The sequence below is a fragment of the Diabrotica undecimpunctata genome, chromosome 6, assembly GCF_040954645.1.
Source record: "Diabrotica undecimpunctata isolate CICGRU chromosome 6, icDiaUnde3, whole genome shotgun sequence".
NCBI lineage: Eukaryota > Metazoa > Arthropoda > Insecta > Coleoptera > Chrysomelidae > Diabrotica > Diabrotica undecimpunctata.
In genome coordinates this window covers 121,776,686-121,801,396 of record NC_092808.1, presented here as the reverse complement: position 1 = coordinate 121,801,396, position 24,711 = coordinate 121,776,686, and the positions used below count along the sequence as shown (strand labels likewise).

The window sequence follows — 24,711 nt, the reverse complement described above, 5'->3', positions numbered from 1 at the left end:
ATATGCAGACGATACAGTAATTATGTCAGATAATATTGAAGGTCTCCAAATTCTGCTTGATCGTATTCACGAGGTAGGAGAGGAAATGGGCATTAAAATAAACTCAAACAAAATCAAATTTTTAGTGTTTAGTCGTGACCCACATCCCGATACAAAGCTTCAATTAAACGAAGTCCAAGTTGAGAAAGTCCACAAAATGACATATTTGGGAACTGTGATAACGGACCAAATAGATCGAGACATAGAAATAAAACGTAGAATAGCAATGACTAAAACTACTTTTATAAAAATGGAGTCATTTCTTTGCAATAATCATATCAGTTTAGAACTAAGACAAAGAATGGTTAAGTGCTATGTTTGGTCCGTACTTTTGTATAGTGCAGCTAAACGAATGCTGAAGATATCTTGGACAGCAAGGAAAACTAATGAAAAAGTACTAAGGAGCGTCAACAAAGACAGAGAACTGCTAAAGAGTGTTAAACATCGAAAAATGTCTTATCTGGGACATATAGTAAGGGGAAGTCGATATAAACTATTACAACTGATCCTTAAAGGCAAAATAGAGGGCCATAGAGGTCTAGGAAGAAAGCAAGTTTCTTGGTTAAAAAACATTCAAAGTGAATGGACTCAGATATCAATCGCAATGGTGATCACCAAGGTCGGATAATTCTGATATGGCACGCGAAGAAGAATAATCAATATAGTTCGATTATCCGAACAAATCGGTTTTCCGAACACCTATGTCCCCCAATTAGTTCGGATAATAGACGCTCTACTGTATTGTATTTTACCCATTTTATGTATAACAGATTATCAGAACCTTTCTTTTTTTTGGAACCTTTGGAAAACAAAAACAAGTATCTGCACGAACATTACTTTTAATAGATAGGACATCACAAAAATATAGGAAGAATTATTTGTTTTGTATAAAATTACACATCATACATTATAAAATTGTTTTAGGTATTAGAAAAGAAATAAAAATTACTAGTTGGTGTTTAATCGATTAAAGTTAGTCAATAGCATAAATTAACTAAAAACAGTTAACAGAGAACCTCTAATAAATGCAATAGTCTATGATGATTTCGGTAAAGCGGCGGCAACAATATCGTAGTAGTAGTTGCAAAAAACGGTGCTGTTGTGTGATACTATTCTTAGAAATTGACCAGCAATTTCAGTTAATTCTTTTTGTAAAGCTGATAATCCTGATGGCACCTTCTGGGGAGCAGCTGTCGAGGATTCTATTATATCCAAAAAGAAATCCTTTACCCTTTGTTCTAGAACAAAAAAAAAGCATAAATATTAATAATTTCACCAGAAAGTTAAAAAATATTATAAATTATTATCATTCACATAAAAGAAAAGGGTAATTTTCATTTTTTTTCTTTTTAAATATATTTAATCAAAGAGGTACGATATGCCATCTCGATACAGAAATATGGCAAAGTCGTAGGAGGCCATGAGGTACATACCGAAACACTGAAACTCTTAAGGAGGGCGCGCATTAGATCGGCTCAGACCTGTCGGCACGGAACGGTACGATCAGATCAGCAAAAAGTACCGCGCACTGTCTCGGTCTCCTCGGCACCGGCAGTTTCGTATACAGACTTAAATTATTATAAAACTGAGTTCTAGTTCATCAGAAGATGATGGAGAAGATGTTATGATTGCATTAGCGTGCAATGAAATACAAAAACAGAAGCCAATATATTGGATTCATAACATTAATTTAAAACTAGAAACTTATGGGGAGTTAAATACAAAAACAGAAGCCAAGATATTGAATTCATAACATTAATTTAAAACGAGAAACTTATGGGGAGTTTAATCATTTGTTTCCCGACCTACTCGAAGATGACGAAAAGTTCTTCAAGTATTTTCGAATGTCTAATGTTAAATTTTATGAACTGGTCGTGCTATTACCCCTTAGAAAGCAGGATACAAACTTTCGAAAATCAATATCTTCCTGAAGAAAGGCTAGCGGTAACTCTAAAGTAAGTATCCTAATTTTCAACTAAAATAAATAGGTAATACATAATTTACAGAAAAACAATTTATTTTTTTAATCAAATTATAATTGATAAATATCGGAGTTTAGTGGTGGAAGGATGAGATGCAACAGAAGGTTAGAGAGAAGAAAGAGGCTAGAAAGAGGTATGACAAGTCTAAACGAGAGGAAGATAAGGATATATACAAGGTAGCAAAGAAGGAAACAAAGCGCGTTGTAGCCACTGCTAAGGAAAAATAATCATCTGTACAGCTTTATGAAGAGTTGGAAATACGCGAGAGAATGAAAAGTTTATAAAGCATTGCTAAAGCAAAGTCATTCATCAAAGGACTTGACCCACGTGCGGCAGATAAAGAGAGCGGATGGAAGACTGTTAAGAACCGATGTTAAAATAAAGAAAAGATGGTATGAGTACTTTAGTAAGTTGCTAAATGAAGCACACCAGAGGAGAGACAGAGGATGCGGGAATGAGAATGTATTATTGGGGCGTTAAATAGAGCGAACAACAGTAAGGCAGTAGGACCTGATGGAATACCTGTGGAGGTTTGGAAGGCTCGAGAAGAGGAAGGGGTTGATATTTTGTGGCAAATGATGAGCAGATTATATGAGGAAGAAAGGATGCCCAATGCACGGAGAGAGAGTATGATGGTATCATTGTATAAAGATAAAGGGGATATTCAGGACTGTAAGAACTATAGAGGGATAAAGTTAATGTCGCACACAATAAACATTTGGGAGACAGCTGTAGAACGAAGGCTAAGAAGAGAGACATCGGTAGGAGAAGAACAGTTTGGGTTTATGCCAGGAAGGAGGACAACGGATGCCTTGTTTTCGTTGAGACAATTGATAGAGAAGCGAGAAGAGAAGAGAGCTACATTTGATATTTATAGATCTTGAGAAGGCGTACGACACAGTGCCTAGACAAGAGCTATAGAGATGCCTGAGAGAGAAATGCGTTCCTGAAAAGTACGTAAGGCTTGTGAAGGATATTTATGAGGGGGCGTACACCAAAGTAAGGACTGCTGTCGGATTGACCAAAAGTTTTCCAGTAACGGTTCTTTTGCATCGAGGCTCTTCACTGAGTCCTTACCTGTTTAATCTTGGTATGGATGTACTGACAGAGAAAGTAAGGGAAGAGGCTCCTTGGTCAATATTCTTTGCTGATGATATCGTGTTAGTAGAGGAGAACAAAGAAATGTAGGAAAAGTTGGAGTGCTAAAGAAGGGCTATTGAAGAGGCAGGGTTAGCAGGTCAAAAACGGAGTATATGTGGTTGGGAGGAAGAGGAATAGTTGGGGACGTAGAATTGCTTGGAGAAAAGCTAAATGGAAGATGGAAGAACTGTGTGGCAGAGGACTTGAGAGAGAAAGGTTTAGATGAGGAAGACCCGATGGACAGAAATGAATGGATGGACCCGTAAAGAGCAGCAACCACTGAAAAGGAAAAGCTGAGGAAGAAGAAGAAAAAGAAGATAAGTTAGTAAATTGGAAATATATACTTACGAACTATTCCTTTTACTTTGTGATCTGTTTTTCCAATATCTAAAATTTGTTCCCTGAGATTAGATTCGGCTGCTTGTGGCATTTGTGTAAGGTCATACTTTTTCTGTGCCTCTTTTAAGTCTATTATTACTTGCTCACAGATATTAGGTAAAGTAGATTGCAGTTCACTGAAAAAATTCAAAATCTTTAATTTTAGGTTTCTAAAGCTCTATCAATTATTTTCCAATTATTTTTTTTATAAGATTTCGTAATGGCAGTCAGTCAGAATATGTTATATTTACTGCTTTTGAAATCTAACCTTCAACGCTTGACGTAAAAAAAACAGAATGTGATACTCCAGGAGTGACCGAGGAGGGGAAGCATAGCTTTCTTATCGTCTAAGCACGAAACGGTTTTTAATTTTATTTAACTTCATATATATATATATATATATATATATATATATATATATATATATATATATATATATATATATATATATATATATATTTTGATTCGATTCGATATTTGATTTGATTCGATATTTCGATAGTAGTTTAAACAACTTCCCTAGCACATAAAAGGCTAAAAATGAAAGACTAGCTACTCCAAAAGATATTGCTCAGCTGCTTTCCTGGACATGTCTCAGTCATTCGATAAAGTTTAAGTTTAGCTTGAGGTTTTAGGTTTAGGTTTTTTTCCGTGGCCTCCCTTTGGATGTCGCTCGTCCATACTATTGGTCCGATAATAGTTTTGTAGACCCTGATTTTCGATATCCAGTGTGTGTTTTTGGAGCGGAACACATGGGAACCCTTTACTATTCTTCTGGGGTGTAATCTAGCTCGCGTCCGTAAAAGAATTTTACACGTGCACCCTGGGTGCTAAATGAGCTAGCGCGATAGTTGGCGACTAGTCTATCTCTTAAGATCTCCTAATTATCGATATACATGGAAACAGCTACAAAAACTAGTTCTTCTCAGAACTATATGACAAGAAGCATTGGACCAATCCTCCGAATATGCCAACTAAATATAGAGGCACTTAGTAGATCAAAGTGTGAGGTACTATCTAAAATCCTGCTAGAAAATAACATTGACGTGGCTACCATTCAAGAAACTCATGTAGGTGATGAAACTGATCTAAAACGTAGGGGCAAAGTACCAGGATATGAAATTCTTGGTGTAACATATCACCATATATACGGCTGTATAACATACATCCGCATCAGCATAGAAAATGCCCATCTAGTGGACACCAGTACCAATGGAAACATTCAAATCATTACAGTAATAATCGAAGAACTTACAATTGCTAATATAAACAAGCCTCCAGAAGTATTGCCTCATCTTTGCCATCCGGCAGTTTATGTGGGAGATTTTAATAGCCACCATACGATGTGGAAATATCACAGCAATGACCAGAACGGCGAAGCACTTGTAGAGTGGGCAGAAGAAAACAACCTTAGTCTAATATTTAATGCAAAAGACAGGGGAACACAACCCAGTCCTCTGTTTCTCAACCCAAAACTCTCAAAATCAAACTGTCAATATAACAACAAAAGTCCTGAAGAATTTCTCACACAGCCAACATCGCCCAATAATATATGAAGTAGGTATCCAGGTCCCGATAGTCCGATCCACTCCCAGACCAAGATGGAATTTTCAGAAGGCAGACTGGCAAACATTCTCTATTGAACTTGATAAAGTTATAAGATGGGTTCCAGCTACACCGGTAAGCTACGATAGATTTGTAGGTTCAGAGATATCAATTGCAAAAAAGTGTATACCAAGAGATTACCGCAAAGAGTATATCCCAAGCTGGAATAATGAATGTGAAGAACTCTACAATGACTCTATAGAGAATGGTGACCCAGATGTAGCTAATGACCTATTGCAAACATTAAATGAAGCCCGGAGAGATAAATGGATAAAAACAACGGAGACAATCTTGGAATCAACTTAGAAAGCTAGGGGGAAGTGAACATCTGTGCTAAGTTTGGTTTATTCTGTGGCAGAGTACTGTGCACCGGTCTGGCTAAATAGACGTCATGTGAAAATAATTGATACGCAGCTTAATATAGCAATGAGAATGATTAGCGGCTGCATCAAGACTACTCCACTATATTGGCTTCCGATCCTTAGCCATATTCCTCCGTCTATTCGACGAAGACAAAAGGCCTCGATAAAGGAGTAATCGAACGTAAGTAGCAACTTGCAACTACCAATCCATGAAGACATCCCGAATTTAGCAGCAAACCGACTCCCATCCAGAAAACCACCCATAAGAACAGCTCAACAGCTAACAGCAGATGATTTCAATGTTACCTCCAGATGGCGCACGCTGTGGACTAAGGAAGCCCCACCTGAAGTATCCAACCTTATTGACCCAGTCCAAAAGCCTGATGGCTTCGACCAGCCACGAAACATATTAAAGAGCCTAAACCGAATTAGAACGGGACATGCAGTAAGCGCACACAACCTACATAAATGGGGAAAACAGCCTACCTCCAGCTGCGATTGTGGAGCTCCAGATCAAACATCCAACACATAATGGAGACATGTGAATTGAGGGCATATCGAGGAGACCCAAAAGACTTTTTCAAAATTACGCCTGCAAGCCTTGAATGAATAGCTCAACTTGACTTAAAGATATAACCTTATCTGTTTGTATTATCTTGTATTTTATCTGTATTTTGTCTATGTTCGTTTTTATATAATCTTATGTTTGTATTTTTGAATTATGTACTTGCGTTTTTTACAATTATTACTGTATTTACTCCATGTATTGAGCCATACGCTAAATAAATAAAATAATACTATACTTCTTTGAATTTCTAGTTCTTCTGTTCCATCCGTGTTTAATCACACTCCTAAGTATGTGAAACTTTCTACAGTTTCCGTCTGCATATCATATAATTTTAATTTCATTGGTCTCCATTCTTTCTTTATTGACGCTCTTTATGACTTCATTCGTGACTAGATTCAATAGCAAAGGGCCTTATTTTAGATAAGAAATATTTAGTATTAAAATAAAATGAGCTTATATGTTTCAAATGATCCTTATTATCGGAAATGCTGGGTATGGCCACCCAATTCGTTTGATATTATTGAAATTTTAGTGAAAGATACACTGTTGCAAAAACTACAAAACCAACTAATCAAACTGGTTCACGAAACGAAAATAATTTTATTTTATATAACTTATTATGATAATGATAAAATACTCCCTAAGGAAACTTGACTTAAATAACCAACACCAACAATTTAACACAATATGTACTTGGCGAAAGCCAAACTAAGACTCGAAGAGGTTACGGTTAAAGTTCACAAAGCAAATATCTATAAATACGAATACCTAAGGAAGAAAAAGAAAATCCGTTAAGAAATAAAATGTCAGAGTTCTGAATTGTTTTCAAAACTTAATCAGTAACCATATAAATAATTTATTACTTTCACTGAATTGTATAGGTAGCTTAAGAATTTTAAGATATATTCTCTGATATGTAACAAAAATAACTTTATATGAATGTACATCTTCAAATTACCTTTCATTGTTAACGTTTTCTAGTAAAATGCAAATATGATCCTTCAAAGACTGCTTGAATGCTGCTATAGATTGGAGGTCGGTTCCTACGTTGCTAATGGTGACTAGAAGAATAGTTGCAACGTATACTAGACGAAAACACCTTACCTGTAAATCTTTAAGTCTGTCCACGTCTAACATAAAGGTCTAAAAAATGAAAATACATATAAGAATTAATAAATTATTAAAAATAATAATAAGAATAAAATAAGAATCAATAAATATTAATAAAAAAAATTTTAAGATTAGTTCTGGTTGATGCTCATAATTTGAGCTCTGTATAAACCATTCTTCTATTTTTTCTACTAAGAAAATGTTTTTATTAACTCCAATTAAAATTACAATCTATCCAAAAATAAAGAATATTAAGTAATTTGTTTGTTTAGATGGCGTGTAGGATAGAGACTGCCAGTGGAGAGTTCCTTTTCTTTATTTAGCAACTAAAAGGTTACTAATTTATTATAAGTAGTTTAATTAAAAAGTTAAAATAAAACAATAAACACAATCACGATTACACATAACTAAGGTAGAATTTCAAATACAGTTGGTTTTGCTTAAACATTAGATCTGTTTGGTAGATCATTTGGTTTAAAACGTTTTAGCCTAGATACTCCACTATTGTCGTCCAATGGCAGCTAATCTGAAAAGCTCAACGTAGGTGGCGCTTGTGTAGTTGGAGGTCACGTCAACTCTTTAAATCAATTTACTTGTAAGTAAATAGTGGGTTTATTTGGCTGTGTGAATTTAATTTGAGAAAATAAAATGCCTCAATATTGTGTTGTGCCTTTGTACTCATCGAGAACATCAGGACAGAGGTTTCCCAAAAATATTCTGATGACAAAAAAGTGAATTCTAGCAATAAGAAGGGATAAATATGTGCCGACAATAAATGCACGTATTTGTTAAAATACTTATGTTTTTCTGGAATATTTAGTTGCAGCCATATTTACTAAGAATTTAACAGGGAAAACCCTGTAGTTGGCTCTATGCCATAGGTATAGCATATTAAAATGAAGTAAAGACTTCTGTTGTATGTTTTTATATTAAATTAATTTAATATACTAACATACAAAAGAAGTCACCACTCTTACGTTACATGACTGTATTGGCTCAAACCCAAATACAAATTCTTCACTATAAAACTCAGATGAACATAAATATTTTTATTTTGGTCTGAGCTATAGAAATAAAACATTCAGAAGATGATTAATATAGTTTACCTTTCGATAAGGGCTTCCTTTTTTCCAGTAATTTTGGCATTCCTTCTCCTTAATTCGTTTTTTAACACACAAACAGTCCAAGATCCGTATTTTTCTGCCATAATTTATTATTTTATTATTTATTAAATCGTAAACAAAAACACCATATACAAACTTCACGAACTGTCATAACGTTAACCATAGATAAATAATATTATATGACGTTGACCCCCAACTACACTAACGCCGCCAAGCGGGAGCAACGGCGTACATAGCTGCCATAGCCGCTTCGCGAGTGTATTGGGATGTACTTTTATCCGTTCACCACATTTGACACTGTAACTTGTTATAACTTTTATTGCCAAAGGTACTTCCAGATCTTTTTCTATAGAGGAAGATGTAACATGCAATGGGGTATTTACTATAGACCTCGGCACTTTATTCTGAAAGCGTTGGAGAATTGCTAGCTGTGCGCCATAGCTGAATACCATATGTCCATATGGGCTTGAGGATCGCCTTTAGCATATATATAAGCCGTATATAAGCAGTTTGTTATCCAATGTTAATTTAGAGTTTCGACCAATCAACCAGTATATATGTCTAAATTTAATGCCCAGTTGTTTACTTTTGGTAAAGATGTGCTTCTGTCAGGTTAGTCATTTGTCAAGATGGATAAATATTTTGTGTCGTTTACCTTACTTAATTGCTTGCCATTGAGTGTGACTGGTGGGCATTCACCTCGTTTCATTATGAAGGTTACATGTGTTGACTTGCGTCTTATTTACTCTAATTCGCCATTTTTTTAGCCAAGTTTCTATTTTATTAAGGTTTTTTTGTAAATTTTTTTATGCTTTTGTGGGACTAGAGTCCGTGGTCAGTATTGCGGTGTCCTCTGCAAAAGTAGCAACTTCTGTGTGGCTGCTGAATGGGAGTTCTACAGTGTACATTAGGAGGAATAAAATAGGTCCTAGTACACTTTCTTGCGAAACACCTGCTTTGGTAGGATGGAGCTGAGTGTATTCATCGTGCTGCTTTATTTTTTGATTTTTTTAGTGTTCTGTGGACCTGTTGGATTGTCCCATGCTTTAACCTGAAGTCGAATTGGTGGTCCGGGATAAGTTTATTTTTTTTCTGAGATTGGAATCAATCTTATCAATAGAAGTTTTTCGAATAGCTTTGATAGAATCGGCATCAAACTTATAGGTCTATAGCATTTTAGATCTTCTTGTTTTTTTTCCAGGTTTTGGTGTCAAGACAATCTGTGAAATTTTCCATTGACTCGGAAAGTAGCCTGTTCCGATGAGGGCGTTGAAAAGGCGCTGCTGATATTTGTACCCTTTTATTGTACATTCTTGCAACTTGCCTGTTATCAGATCAAACCAAGGGGCTTTTTTGAGTTTATATTTTTCATACATAATTGTATTCTCAATTCGGTAAGCGTGAAGTTTTTAATCGGTAAGTCCAGTTTAAGTGGGGCTTGTAAGAAGTTATGAATCTAGCTATAATTGTCGTGGGTATCTGGTTCGTTTGACTGCGGCTTTTTCTTTGTTATTTCTGTCCCATTTACCCGGCATGTCTCTTATCGGAGGACAATATTGCTGTGGTTGTATTTGGCCAAAGTGAGTAGTCTGTATCTTCAGAGGCTGCAAGAGAACCTAGGTAATCCTGGATACCTTTGTTTTTTATATTATTTAGTAACTTTGTTAGATCTTTGGTAGTTCTGTTTAGTTTTGCTTTATCGCTTGTGGGGTCAAGATTTTTTCCGGGTTTAGTCAATAGTCGGGGTTACTGCACACGCTGCTTTCTGTATAGCTATTGTGAATTATTTTTTTGCATCTCCTATTTCTTGTGGCGTTTTAATGAAATTTGCAGATTGACTTGTACATCTACGTGTTCCCTAAATTTTGCCCAGTTTGATTTATGGTTACATAGAGTTTTTTGCCTTTGTTTTTCACTAATTTTATTTGACAGTCAAGTTATAATTGGCGAGTGATCCGAAGATAAATCTAGGAAAGACTCTACCTGAAAATACTTTTTGCTGATTCCTTTTATGATCCAAAATTATAATAGATCGGGCAGTTTTTTTGGATCGCTGAGCCAATAAGTTGGTTGGCCAGTACTTAAGTATGTTGACTTGTTATGACCCTAGAACCCCATTGTGTATGTTTAGCGTTCTAATCTCCACCAGCTATATATCTATTACCTAACGATCTAAAAAAATCTTGGTATTGTTCTATTTTGTTGTTATGTTTTGGAGCACAGTATATGGCAGATATTACTATTGGTCCCGTGAAGTCATGAACACAAACTGTTGTTGCATGTAGATAATTTCGTTTATATCCTTTCATCGTATGATGTTTGATATTTCGTTTAATTATTGATGAAGTCCCTCCGTGCGCGGTCCCATCTGGATGTTCGGTATGATATGTATCATAACCTGGTATTTTAAAGAAGCTTTTATTTGTACAATGTGTTTCACTTCAAGCATTATGTCTAAATTATTAGTTTGTATAAAAGCACGGATTTATTGAGCGTGCTTGCATAGGCCGTTTGCGTTCCATTCAGTAATTTTTATTAGGTGAGTCATAAGGATATTTTATTGAAGGCAGTAGAAATCAGATTTATCATTGTACCAATTTGATTTCAAGTTCTTTCCTCATGCATTTTAATTCTGTCGTATTAGTTTGTTGTGCAGCTAGATTAGATGTGGTTTGGTAATTTATTTCGCATGTGTGTTTGTGTTCTCTGGGCATATGTGATTCCCGGCTGAATGTTGGGTATTCTATTGTTATTTGGTATTGACTACATTTTTTCTACTAAGAAATGAAATAACAAATTTATATGGATTCTACCAGGAGCATGTAGAGTATTGCGAATATAAAATGTATATCTTTTTATTGTTCTTTGCAGTAAATGATTATTGTTATTTCATCATTGCACTATAACTGGGGTATGGCGGTAAAAATAAATATTATATCAAAGAGCATAACGTTCAAAGCTAACAGATGCAACTAAGAATGTTTGTCTACAAATCAAGTAAAAGAGGGACTGATTAAAGTACTTGAGCTGGAAACAGCAATTAATACATGTATGTACCTACATGTAAGTTGTATCCTTTATCATAATAAAGAGCTCCATAATAAAACAACTACATCATCAATACAAGCAAATTCAGATTCTAATTAAGAAGGACAACGAATAGATGGCGGAAACATTTCTAATGTCGAAAAGTCGAAAAGAGTCTTTTCAAAGACATATTGTAGAATATGGTCCTTTAGACATCTTAACCCTTGGGGAGGAAAGTTCCTTATCAAAACTGTAAGCAAAATACTACCTATGGTATCGATCGAAAATGTCACATTTCTATACGACGTATCAGTGATTCTTCTATGTTTTCACATGTTTTCTACTTTGTACCCAGTAAAACTTTCTTTAATTCTTTATAAAACTGATATCTCTATGTTTAGGTTTAAGTCTTCTGGAAGAAGAGTTTGTATGGTCTTGCCTTATAAAAGATATCTTTATAACCGATAAAACCTTTCTTATTTATATATCTACATATATACAGTACAGTATATATATACGTACAGGAAAACATACGTAAGCCTCATATTATGTTTCTCACTGATTTATGGATGTCGAATCCTCAGATCACTATTTATTCTGTATTCGCTAGTTAGTGACTTAAATAATGAAGTGGAGTGTATACACGATTATATACTATTTTTTTAATCGTATAAAATACATTAAAATACACCCTTTTAGGTTGGTTAGACGGAAGAAATATATTTAAGCTGGGAAAACATGAAGTCTAATTTAGTGGAAATATACTTACTTCCGGATATTCCTCGTCACTTGGCCAATCGATTAATTCTACACAGGCTTGACAGAAAGACCATTTGAAAACACCTTTTATAAATTTTTCATATTCCACATTCTCCGGTACAGCTTGGCCACTATTTATATATCTTAATAACCATTTGCGAGTTTGTTCAAGACCATCTAAAACAGACGATTTTTTATGGTAAATCATAAAACAAGATATCAAAAACAATACGTTACATACATTTTAAATAAGTATTAATGTTTATTTTTCTCAACATTCATTTCATTAAAAAAATATAATGAGAAAACTGGGGTAATGTGTAACTGGTAGCTCTAGTAGACACTATACTCAGTAAAACGCAAGTTTAATATAAAATATATTCAAATAAATAACAAAATATATGTACAATAAAATAAATATACAAATCCCAGTGAATAAAATCGACGGCGCTACGGTCCGCTGTTATATCAGCGAAAAATAAATATTGGCGATACTAGGATGGTTGGAACGCAAATGACGATATATTGGTCAATACCCAAACTCCGAGGAATACTATTTAATAACTAGACTCGTTAGAGGTGGCCGATCGTTCACTACTCGATACGGACAAGGAACGGAAAGCAATCAATGAATACTTGGTCGCCGACGGGAAGAACGTTTTTGATCAATACACAAAGACGCGGATCTCTTACCAGATCAGCGCTCCAGCTTGAACTCCTAGGACGGTTGGCCCTTGATCGATACTCAAAGGCCAGGAGTTGGAGTTCTTACCAGATCAGTTCTCCGGTTCGAACTCGGTTCTCTGTTACGGTGTACGGCGTTTTATATAGTTGCCGGTGTTCTATCTCCAGCGTGTGTCGATGGTAGTGGTAGCTGTCAATGGGAGATGACAAGTCGACGGCGAACGCTGGCTATGCCATTGTTACAAATGTTAACGTGGATATCACTCTTGGTGATATAAAGATTAAAAATGTAGAATATGTGTAGTGGGGCATAAAATAAAGCAAGCGCAACACAATCAAACTGCAGAAATTACAACAAGAATACGAATTACTCGAAAAGCAGTAGGTAAACTAAGCTTTATTATAAAAGATACAAAAATCACAATTTATTTAAACCAAAGGTTTTTGGCACATGTATCCTTCCTGTCACGACTTATGGAATGGAGATCATGACACTTACTAACCAATCTCTCAATAGACTTAAGAAAATTTAAAGATCTATTGAGAAAATCATGGTAAATGTAAGTTTTAAGAGATTATGAGGAACCAAGGTCTAAGAAAAAATCTCAAATAGAAGATCTTATAGAAGAGATCTCGCAAAATCTAAGTGGAAGAAATGGGCAGGACATATGGCACGACAGCAAACAGAAGTGGACAAAGAGACTAATACTAGCACCAGATAGCTCAATATAGACGAACATGGAAAACACACGGAGAGGCTATGTCCAGGAGTGGATCAGAAGAGGTTACTAAAGTAGATTATTGTGTATAATCATTATTCTTTATATTAGATTACGGAAATTATTTTTTATCGAAAATTTTACGGAAATATTTGAACCAACCTAACTGTGCCGTTTTTCTTATCAGGGACAACGTAAATCTCTCTTCCCTTAATTAATTTTACTTCTAACTCTTGCTTTTCTTAGCCTCCTGACATCTTTGTGCTTTGCTAAACGTGAAGAAGATACTATAACCTAAGAATACTAAGTATTTTAAAACTTCTAACGGCTAATATATTTTTTAAATTAATCCGGCAGAATTTCCACTGATGTAGAAGTTAAATGAAAACACCTCGCAACGTGTTCTCTAGGTTTCTTTTGTGAAAACTTATGATCACGCTCTATGTCCTGGTAAGTCAGTATAAAGATAGACTAATGTTGACTGACATATAGACAGATTGTTGATCAGGATTTCCTTAGTCTTAACTACATGAATGCACATTTAAATATTATCAACTTCGTCCTCCTTATCTACTAACGTAGCCTATATGCCTTGAAAACTCATCCCAAAACACATGAATAATATTACGATTATCTGAACCATATATAATCGGCCTGCTCGACTCTTAATTTACCCGTATCTTACTTTCCTATCAACATGGTCAATTGTGCGGTTCGGAATAAATGTCGAAAGGATCTTGTCGGGCATGGAAAATAAGTTATACCCCTTTTCTAACAGTTACAGTAGATCAAATCTCCACTTTTACATAGCTAATTTTTACATCAAAATTGTTCTATTCTATTTTGCGAGTAGAAATTCACTGTTCGAGTTTGCTTCAAAAGGGGTTTTCACTATTAGCTCTAGATCTACATTTACATCTACCAAAACAACAAAATAGAAGTCAGAATAGATGGACGACTTACAAAACCTATAGACATAGGCAGCGGAATAAGACTCATTCAGCCCTAGGCTCTTCAATTTAATCATGGATAAAATAATCAAAACTGTCAACAAAGGAAGAAGATACAGAATGGGAAAGAAAGCAGTTAAAATACTCTGTTACGCAGAGGACGCAAAGATTAGTCCACAGATTTATCGGAATAGCAAAACAATTGAATATGACAATATAGGAAACTAAAACAATAGTAATACGAAAAGAACCAAAGTACTCAATAAAATATAAAAATAAAAAGCATGGAAAAATATATTGGATATATGAGGCGTTCAGAACCATAGTGGATTAAGTCCACTTTTTACGAAAATTAAGTTAGCGGTGTATCTATGTTCTACAAATAGAAATCTTTTCGGTGCTATAACAAACCACGTCCAAAGTTACCGCAATAATAAACAGATGACGTTAGTTTCCTATGTCTCTGAACAATGTGTCATATTATTTCGGGACAGAGTGGATCAAGTCCAGTTGACTAGTCAGATTGTGCTCAGTGTATTTACCGTGATCGTTTATGATTAAAAATGGATTCAAATGACGACATTAGTAATTTATCTGCATCATCATCTGATAATTATCTACCTCCAGAACAACAATCGTCTGCAGAATCGGAATTAAAAGGTAAGTTTAAGTAGTTATGAATTTAATAAATTTATTTATTCTAACCTAATTTTTAATAGTGTGCTTTGTCAAGAGTTCGTAAATATAAGATTGTTTATTATTTTTTACGACGTAATTAGGGGTAACTTTACATTGGTATCAAGGCGTTGTTGCCAGATCTATTTATAATATTTGTATTTAGGTATTTATATATTGATATAAATCATTGAGTGAATGTGAAGTAGGTTCTTTGCATACGTTTTTATCTTAAAATTCGTGTGGCGCTTTCGACACCGGACCCTAATTCTGTTTATTGTTTACAGTGGACACCCCACAAGAACAATCTGCAGCTACCCCTATAATACCACAACCAGAACCAAGCGAAAATCGCGGAAGAAAACGTGCTAAGAATCAAGACAGTGGGATAAAGAATACTAGAAAACGTCTGAGGAATAAAGGCGAAGCGTATCGTTCAGTTACAGGCAAAAATTTACCGAAAAAAATTTTCAATAACATAAACTGTGCAAAAAGAAGTGCTATCAAAAATTTGAGGAAGAGGAAAGAAAACGTATATTTCAATCTTTCTGGAATTTGGGCGACTACACTAAACAGAATATTTATATTCGGAGCTCTGTGTTGGCTGTGAATGTGAAACGTAAACGAACCAGGGATGGAACCGGTAATGCAAAAACAATGTCATACGAATACATCTTACGAGATGGTAGCAAATCTGAAAAGGTTTGTAAAAAGTACTTCCTAGACACGTTCCACCTTACACACGGTAGAGTTTATCGGTGTATTTCAAAGCCTGATATTATAAGTGCTGTGACAGATCTCCGTGGTAGACACTCAACCAATAAGATCGACGACTCTGATATCGTTGAACATATAAAATCTTTCCCAGCGCATCAAAGTCATTATAGTAGGACAAAGAATCCTGAAAGAAAGTATCTTAATCCTGATTTAAACATCAGAAAAATGTATGACCTGTATGTAACAAAATCCAACAACGAAGGCAAAGTATCTCAGAAAAAAAAACAATACTATCATGTGTTTACAACTAAGTTTAATTTACATTTTAAAATACCATCCAAAGATACGTGCGCCAAATGTGATCAACTGTCCTTAAAAATAGCTGCAGCAATTGAACCTGAGACATCAAATTCCCTTATTGTTGAGAAAAATGTTCACCTAGCAAAAGCAAAACAAGCTCGAGATGTACTAAAATCGGACAGTGATGACGCATCAGATGAACACTATGTTGCTACTTTTGACCTCCAAAAAGCACTGCCATACCCGAAATTGTCTACATCCATTGCATATTACAAAAGAAATATGTATGTCTATAACCTAGGAATTCATTCCTTCAACAAAAACAATGGCTTTATGTATGTGTGGGACGAAACAGATGGTGGTAGAGGATCTCAGGAAATATCTTCAATATTGACCATGCATCTGAGAAAACATGCCAAAAATCATAACCACGTAACTCTTTTATCAGATTCATGTATAGGACAAAACAGAAATTTTAAAGTGGCTGCCACGTTACTAAATCTTGTTCAAGATCCTTACATAAACATAAGAACGATAGATCACAAGTTTCTTGTATCTGGCCACTCTTTTTTGCCAAACGACCGAGATTTTGGGGTTATTGAAAAGGCTGCCAGAAAATCTTCTCACATCTTTGGGCCAGACGACTGGATTGATGTAATAAAAACTTCAAAATTGACAGTGCCTTTTGAAGTAACCAACATAAAAAAGAGCGACATTGTGTCGACAAAGAACATAGAAGATGTGCTTGTAAATAGAAAAAAAGATAGTGATGGAGCACCTGTGAAGTGGTTAGAAATGAGATGGATGAGGTACGAGAGAGAAGATCCTTGGGTTTTGAAGTACAAACCTACGCTGAATGAAGAGTTTCCGTTTTTTACTGTCTCGATGGCCAAAACAAATGTCTCAAAATTCATTGGTAATCAAAGTCATCTGTACTCCACACCAAGACTCGTGACAGAAGCAAAGAAAAAGGACATGCTGTCTCTCCTCCCGTATCTGCCACCAGTCACACACTATCATTTTAAAAATCTCTGCATCAACACAGGAAGCCGTTCACGAATCCAGCAACAGGGTGAAGAAGACGACATAGACGATCATGAACTGGTCTATGATGATTAAAACTAATGCCACTTAAGCTGTTAGAGTATTATTCAACATTGTTGTAATAAGTTTTTTATTTGTTATTATTTTTTGTAACTAAAATTCCAGTTTTGTCATACTTCGCTTTTTAATCCATTTTTTTCCACCAAATATTTCAGAGTAATAATGGATCAAGTCCAATTTTTTTCAAGAATCTCCAATTATTTCCAAAAAGGTATTGTATATAAGTACATATTACATAAGAGGTTTTCACTTAGATTAGATTCGTTAGTGTATTATGTAATACTGAAGAGCTTGTTAACTTTAACTCTAAATATCTCTGACTTATGTATTATGGACTTGATCCACTATGGTCCTGAACGCCTCATATATCTGTGGTACTTTCATACATTACCATATTGTACAGCAAGATAATCGGCAAACTTCTTTCTTTCCAATTCCACACTACACGCAATAATGTCTGGTCGAGCCATTTGAAGTGTAAAGTTAGCCATATCCAACTGCATGAGGTCTAACGTCTAAAAATTCATGTAATAATTTAAATTATTTATTATTTTTATTTATCATTTTAATTAAATAAAATAAGGTCAAGTCATTTTCGTTGAACACTATATAGTTGCTGCATTGTTGAGTTCTTTAGTGTTAGTTCTTCAGTTGATATGAAAATTTTAAAAACATGAAACAAATTACCTCGAGTATACCTTGGAAAGTCTCTATGACATCCACTGTCTCTGATAACTCAAGTATTTTATCGTCACGTACAGGTGCACACAATTTTGCCATTACAGATACCACATATTGAGCATAGTTCTAAAAATAAAAATATTCCAAATTGAAATGTAAATTAATTAAATACGATAAAAAGTATATAACAATGATTTATTAAAAAAAACTCACCTTAAAATCCAAAGTACCATTTTCTGCTTGTTGTTTTATCAAATCAGAATCCAAAACTTCCGAAATTTGTTGCTTAATTCTTGTGTGTTGTGGTAATAATACAGCAAACAATCCTTCTTTAATTTCTTCTAGAAGATTAAATGCCTGTAAAATAACTATTGATAAAAATCTAAAACAAACGTATGTATGTACTATGCTGTAATACTGAATACAGTCTATACAGTCTAGCCAAATTTTTTCTGTGTTTCTTGATACCCTAATTGATAACCTAAACAAATTTTACTATATATATATATATATATATATATATATATATATATATATATTTGTTTGTTTAAAATATTTCAAAGTTCAAAAAAACATTAAAATAATTCAGAAAGAATAACCAACAAACATTTCGAAGAAGGAAAGTTTTTAAATTCTTGGATTACCTGTATTAAACAAAATGTAAGCTATGCATAAATTATTTCTTTGTTATACTTGAGTGACCCGCATAATTTTAAGTGAAATCCAAAGACAATTGAACCGGGTTTTCCAAATACATTAATGCAGTGATTAAAGACAATAGAAGAGATTTTAGAAAGAGGTTTTTGTTAGTTTTTAAGAATTATAGAAAAATATTATTTGTAAATAAGTTTTAGGAAATTTTATAATTATAGGTAAAAATTTGTTTGTTATCGAAATGAAAAAATGGGGGAATTGTGACGAGTTTTGATTGGCGGAGATTGAAAAAGGTGGGATAGGTATGTAGGAATGAAAGTTTAGCTAGATTTAGGGGAGAGAAAAGATAAGAAGTTGGTTTTCCAAGTCTGTAAGACGAACAGTGATTGTTCTCTGGCGGTTCCCGAGAAGTAGTAAGCAGTAGTGTTGAATGTTAGTGAGTTTTTGTGGAGTTAGTGTATCTGACAGAAGCTGAAGCAGAAAAATATTGTAAGTCATATTTTTCTACTTATATTCCAAGAGTCACTGTTCAGGCCAACGAGAGATTCAGTTTATCGTAAAGGGAAGATATTCCAAGAGTCATTTTTCACTCGGGCCAACGAGAGATTCAGTTTATCGAGAGGAGAAAGGCTATCATAATTTGAATGATTTGTGCTTTTGAAGGAGATCATTAAGGACGATATACTTGCAACAATCTGTTGTAAGATTGCTGATTACATAGGGAGCGGTTGAGAGGAGATAATATAGTCTACAAGGAACAAGGATTTGGACCACTCATCATCAGAGAGAGATATTTTTGTTTTTCTGCAGTTTTTTCTTTTATTGATAACACAATTTTTACACTTAATTTAGAAAGGATATAAATATTTTGATTAGGAGAGTTAGAATAGTTTGGGATTTTGAGATTTCAATTAATATTGTTTGTACCATTAATTTTGATTGTTCACGTACGTAGAACAAAATTTTGAGAATCATTATATGAGATTTGTTTATTGAAAACTTTTGAGTGTGAATTATTTCATTATTTTTATTTCAATATATAGTGTTAGATCATATGTGTTTTTTATTATTCCGGTATTCTTTGGACCTTACCTTTCACATAGATAGCATAGATATTGAAGCACGAATTTAACCCTGAGATAAAAGAATTAAAAATTGTGATAGAGTCATAATCATATCATTTAAATAATTTTAATTAATCAAAAAATTAATTAGCTAATTATTGCTTGGCGCACCAAGACTTTAAATATCACAATAATATATATATATATATATATATATATATATATATATGAAAGTAAAAGATTGCATTTCATTTCAATAGGAACTCCACCATTGCTCTACACGTGTTTTGAGTTATTCAACTCATCAGGAACACTTGTGGAAGTTCAACTGAAATGAAATGCAGTCTAGTATTTGGTCATTATAACCAAAATAACAGCCAGGTACGCTAGCAGCGACATCTATACGAAGTAACAAGAAGTCCAGAGACCTCTCTCTGATAGTAAATTAGGTGAACCGCAAATTCAAAGCCTCTTACTAGAGACTTTTAACGACGCTAGAAGTATCCTTTTACTTCAACATGCATCTACGATTCACCTTTGAAAATTACTATCTTTTTCGCTCTTTACGTAGAGAAAAACGTTTAAATGAAAGTAAACGATTGCATTTCATTTCAATAGGAATATATATATATATATATATATATATATATACTATATATAAGCTCTCCATCGACACCAGATGAACTTCTTATTTGGCCCTAGTATGGTTATATCATGGTTCTTGTTTTGGAAGTTAGATCAAACCTTCTCATAACAACAGTAAGTACTACTGAAGTTTCCAATCACCCCTGTTTCCAATTACCCTGTATTATTTTGTGATACTCATGAAAAAAATAACAACTGCTTGGAGAACAATTTTTTATGCCTGTTGGCAACTAATTAATGAAAGTATTCCAAGCAATGCAACTCAAAAAGCTCAATACAACCAATAACAATAGTTTAAAATCATATATGTGTATAATATGTATTATATACAAGTGAATGTTCACCTGGACAATATAATCAGGTTAATTAGTTTACATAACATCTTTATCTGTATAAATTTATCTGTATAATATGTCATATATATATAATATACAGTGATGAGTGCCTTAAGAACCGGCAAAATAACGCAAAAGATAGAAAACATAATACGTTGTGAAATAAAAAGAGATGAAAGTAGTAGAGGTGGGAAATTATCGATAGAAACCTCTAATTTATATTAAATTACATTAGGACTATCGATAGTTTCCCACCTTTAGACGTTAGCTTATGAGCTAGTTGACATCAGTCATAATATTACACGTATGACGTCGAACATTTACATTTTTTAAATTTCGCATAAAGTAAAAACTGATTGAAGGCAATAAAGCAAATGTAAGTAAACAGTTTAATTTGTAGTAATTTGATAATTAATTCTGTGTTGACGAATACAGAATAACAAGCTACGATAATTCTGTATTGAGAAGAGTGTATGCGACGTCTCAAATCATAGTTTATTATTGATCAATATTTTAATTTTGGATAAAAAAATACTCCTACTTAAACTGTTTTACTTACATTACGTGATACGTATTACTATGACTGAAGTCAACCAGCTCATAAGCTAACGTCTAAAGGTGGAAAATTTTCGACAATTCTAATGTAATGTAAAGTAAATTACGGTTTCTATCGATAATTTCCCACCTCTACTACTTTCATCTCTTTTTATTTCACAACGTATTATGTTTTCTATCTTTTGCGTTATTTTGCCGGTTCTTAAGGCACCCATCCCTGTATATAAATTTTAAACTTTATAAAATACCTGAGTATAAACTGGAGGGTTTTCATTTAACTGTTGTTTTAAAATATCCCAAAATGCTTTGTGCATTGTATTCTTGATTATTCCCTGGACACTATTAGGTTCTGGTTCTGCCCTTTTTAACCTAAAATCCTTGTCAACCACTATTTGATGTACCAATGCCATATCTCTCATACCATTAGCTGCTTGCATGATCTCCTCCAGTGAAACAAATTTTGGTGGAGATGCAGCAGTCAACCCACTAGCAACCATGAATTGATGAGAAGTTGTACGTTGACTGTAAAAGATTGAATCAGTAATCTAGTTAAATGAAATGTTGAGCCATATTTCATATATATTTATTAATACATTAATTATTATGCAGTTTGCAGGTCATGGTTCAAAGATGTAGGGATATAGAACAATCAGTATATATGTGTTTTATTTTATTCGAAAAGGCCTTTGACCAAGTAAACCATGACAGACTTATAGGTGTCTTGCAACAGGTGGGAATTGATGACTGAGACCTCGGTATTATCAAAAATTTGTATTGGCATCAATGTGCAAACATACGACCTGGACACAACACGACGGAAGCAGTGGAAATACAACGTGGAGTGAGGCAAGGATGTATTCTATCGCCCCTACTGTTTAATATCTACTCCAAATTTATTTTCAAAGAAGTCTTAGTTGAAGATACAGGCATTAAAATCAACAGAATTAATGTCAACAATCTCAGATATGCAGACAACACGGTACTTATTGCCTCCAATGAAGAAGACCTGCAACAAATTATAAACAGGGTAACCGAAGCATGTGATGAATATGGGCTAAAACTTAATACTTCTAAGACAAAACTTATAGTTGTCAGCAAAACGGAGTTACAACCAACGAACATCAGAGCGTATGGAATAGAGTTAGAAAGAGTCCACAATATGACTTGGGTGCAAACGTTAACGATAACTGGGATATAAATAAAGAAAAAATAAGAATACGCATTGAAAAAGCCAGAGCCGCCTTCTATAAATTAAAGAAAATTCTAATTAATAGAGACATTACGTTAAACCTTAAAATCAGATTAATATGCTGCTACATATTCTCCACATTGCTATATGGTATGGAAAGCTGGACCCTTACAGAGACATTAATGAAAAAATTAGAGGCCTTTGAGATGTGGATTTATCGACAAGTATTGCAGATAAGTTGGGTAGATCAAATAAGAAATGAAATAGTTTTACATCTAATGAAAAAGAGCACAGAAATAACAAAAACGATAAAAATTCGAAAGTTACAATATTTCGGTCATGTAATGAGACATCCAGAGAGGTATAACCTTCTACACCTCATAATACAGGGTAAGATCGCCGGAAAGAGAGGTCCAGGCCGATGAAGAAGATCCTGGCTCCGAAATCTCTGAGAATGGTATCGAGAGACCACCGTTAATTTATTTAGAGCCGTCGTAAACAAAGTTATTATTGCCAATATGATCGCCAACGTTCGATAATCAGACAGGGTACAGAAAGAAGAAGAAGATTAATTATTATTCATCAATAATAAGTATACATTTATTTATATATAAGTGTATGTACAGATATATTTAAAATGAGTATTAAATGTGTATTAAAGTCTTTTAAGTAGCAATTGTGGCAAATGGATTTAGTGTCCAAAGTCATATAAATCTGAACAAACAAGTAGTAACTTAAGGGTAATGATATACAGTTATATGATAATTGTATATTAATTATTCCACTATAAACATTATTAAACAAAAAGTTCATCAATTCAGTGTGTGTAACCAAAAATATGAACAGATAGAAAACCAGTGTAAAAAGAACAATATCATTATCAACCAAGCAACACCACATAAGTAATTTTCTTCAACTTTACAGGAGAGCAATAACAAAACAACTTACTTTTGTTGACAACGAAACCCAGCAAACCAGCCCTCAATAGTTTTGATATGGGAACTGAATGAGATATGTGGTGTTGTGGTTAGAAATGTTATATGTGGTGTTGCTTTATTGTGATTACAGAGAAATCTGTTGAGATTTTTTTAAATCTAAACTCATTAAGATATTCCGTGTGAGATTTCCCATCAAATGAAACAAAAACCCCATTAGTCAAAAAATTGAGTTATGTGGTGTTGCTTGGTTGACGAAGATATGATCCCTGAAAGAACATCAACATTGGGATGTTTAAAAAGGGTGAACTAATATTTTAAAAGATAAGATCTACATTTGCTGTGAGCAATAACTTCTAAATCAAGTCACACAGCCTAACATATTAGCAATCATATAACAGTTCATCAAAAACAGCATAAACACCAGCATTTTATTACCATTCTCAAATCTACAAATCATTTATTGAATTTTTGATGTGTTTTAGTTGATGTTATAAGTTTTTAATAATTAACAAAAATTTTTACTTTGTTCTTAAAGGTGTGAGGTAATTATAGAAAAAGTTCTGTTATTATAACTTATTAAAATAATTATTTTTATTTAAAGCAGTCCTAGTCCACCATGTATTAATATTAAATAATAATTAATCATTTCTAATTAGAGTTAAGATGGTAGAATGAAAATTTATATATTTTAGATTAACCAAAAATGTTTCATTGACTTATTAAGGCAGTTTAATAGTAAATTAAAGAAGTTTAATATTTACCGTTTTCCTGTAAATCCAGACGATCCATCGTCACTTGTATAAGAGCACTCACTGGTAGTTCTAATTCTAGATGAGCCTTGTCCCTCATTGTTACTTTTATTTGGAATATCTTTATTTTCACTCATAGCACCAATTCTCTTTAAAACTAAAAGAAACAATGATAGTAATGATAGTTCGAACCCAGAAATGTATTTTCAGCTACACAATGAGCAATGTAAGGAACAAGGAAGACAACAAGGTTAATAAGCTATGCAATGCAACAATGAATCATAGGTTTAAATAACCACTTTCTTTTGTTGTAGAAATGGCATGGTTGGTAGGTGTTAATTTCACAAATTACATAATAGAACAGTATTAATTTGTTGCTTACATTTAAGAAAATGTTTCACAAAAAATTTGAATTTCTTTATCCAAAATATTTCTGTCAATTTCAGTTATTTCTTTAATCTCAGCTGTTTATTGTTTACCAACAAAATCCTTCTCAAAAGTTGTTTGCATTGAAAACTAATTTGTTGTCTGGGGAGTTTTATTTTCCTAATATGGTAATTCAATGTCAAGTCAGTTCAGTATTATTCATGGGCGTAACATTTTTTTTTACCTGCGTAACTTATTTTATTTGTGAAAATATTTGTGTATAATGTATAAA

The 24,711-nt window shown here is 33.7% G+C and overlaps 1 protein-coding gene across 1 annotated transcript; it reads right to left on the bottom strand.

The window, feature by feature from the left end:
* Nucleotides 1-862: 862 nt before the first annotated feature.
* LOC140443799 (T-complex protein 11-like protein 1) lies at nucleotides 863-24,593 on the bottom strand. The gene is made up of 10 exons (XM_072535254.1): nucleotides 24,436-24,593; nucleotides 24,066-24,210; nucleotides 21,426-21,699; nucleotides 18,138-18,281; nucleotides 17,931-18,050; nucleotides 17,635-17,758; nucleotides 12,105-12,271; nucleotides 7,033-7,217; nucleotides 3,510-3,676; nucleotides 863-1,277 (listed from the first exon to the last, which is right to left on the bottom strand). The coding sequence occupies exons 2-10, from the start codon at nucleotides 24,188-24,190 to the stop codon at nucleotides 1,075-1,077; spliced, it is 1,509 nt and encodes a 502-aa protein (XP_072391355.1). The 5' UTR covers nucleotides 24,191-24,210; nucleotides 24,436-24,593; the 3' UTR covers nucleotides 863-1,074.
* Between the last annotated feature and the right edge of the window lie 118 nt (nucleotides 24,594-24,711).

Coding starts and splice junctions, on each gene's coding strand:
- LOC140443799 (XM_072535254.1), bottom strand. CDS start 24,190: ATGAGTGAAAATAAAGATATTCCAAATAAAAGTAACAATGAGGGACAA. Junction 18,051..18,137: donor ATGGTACTTTGGATTTTAAG/GTGAGTTTTTTT, acceptor TTTTATTTTTAG/AACTATGCTCAATATGTGGT. Junction 1,278..3,509: donor CAAAGTAAAAGGAATAGTTC/GTAAGTATATAT, acceptor TTTTTGTTCTAG/AACAAAGGGTAAAGGATTTC.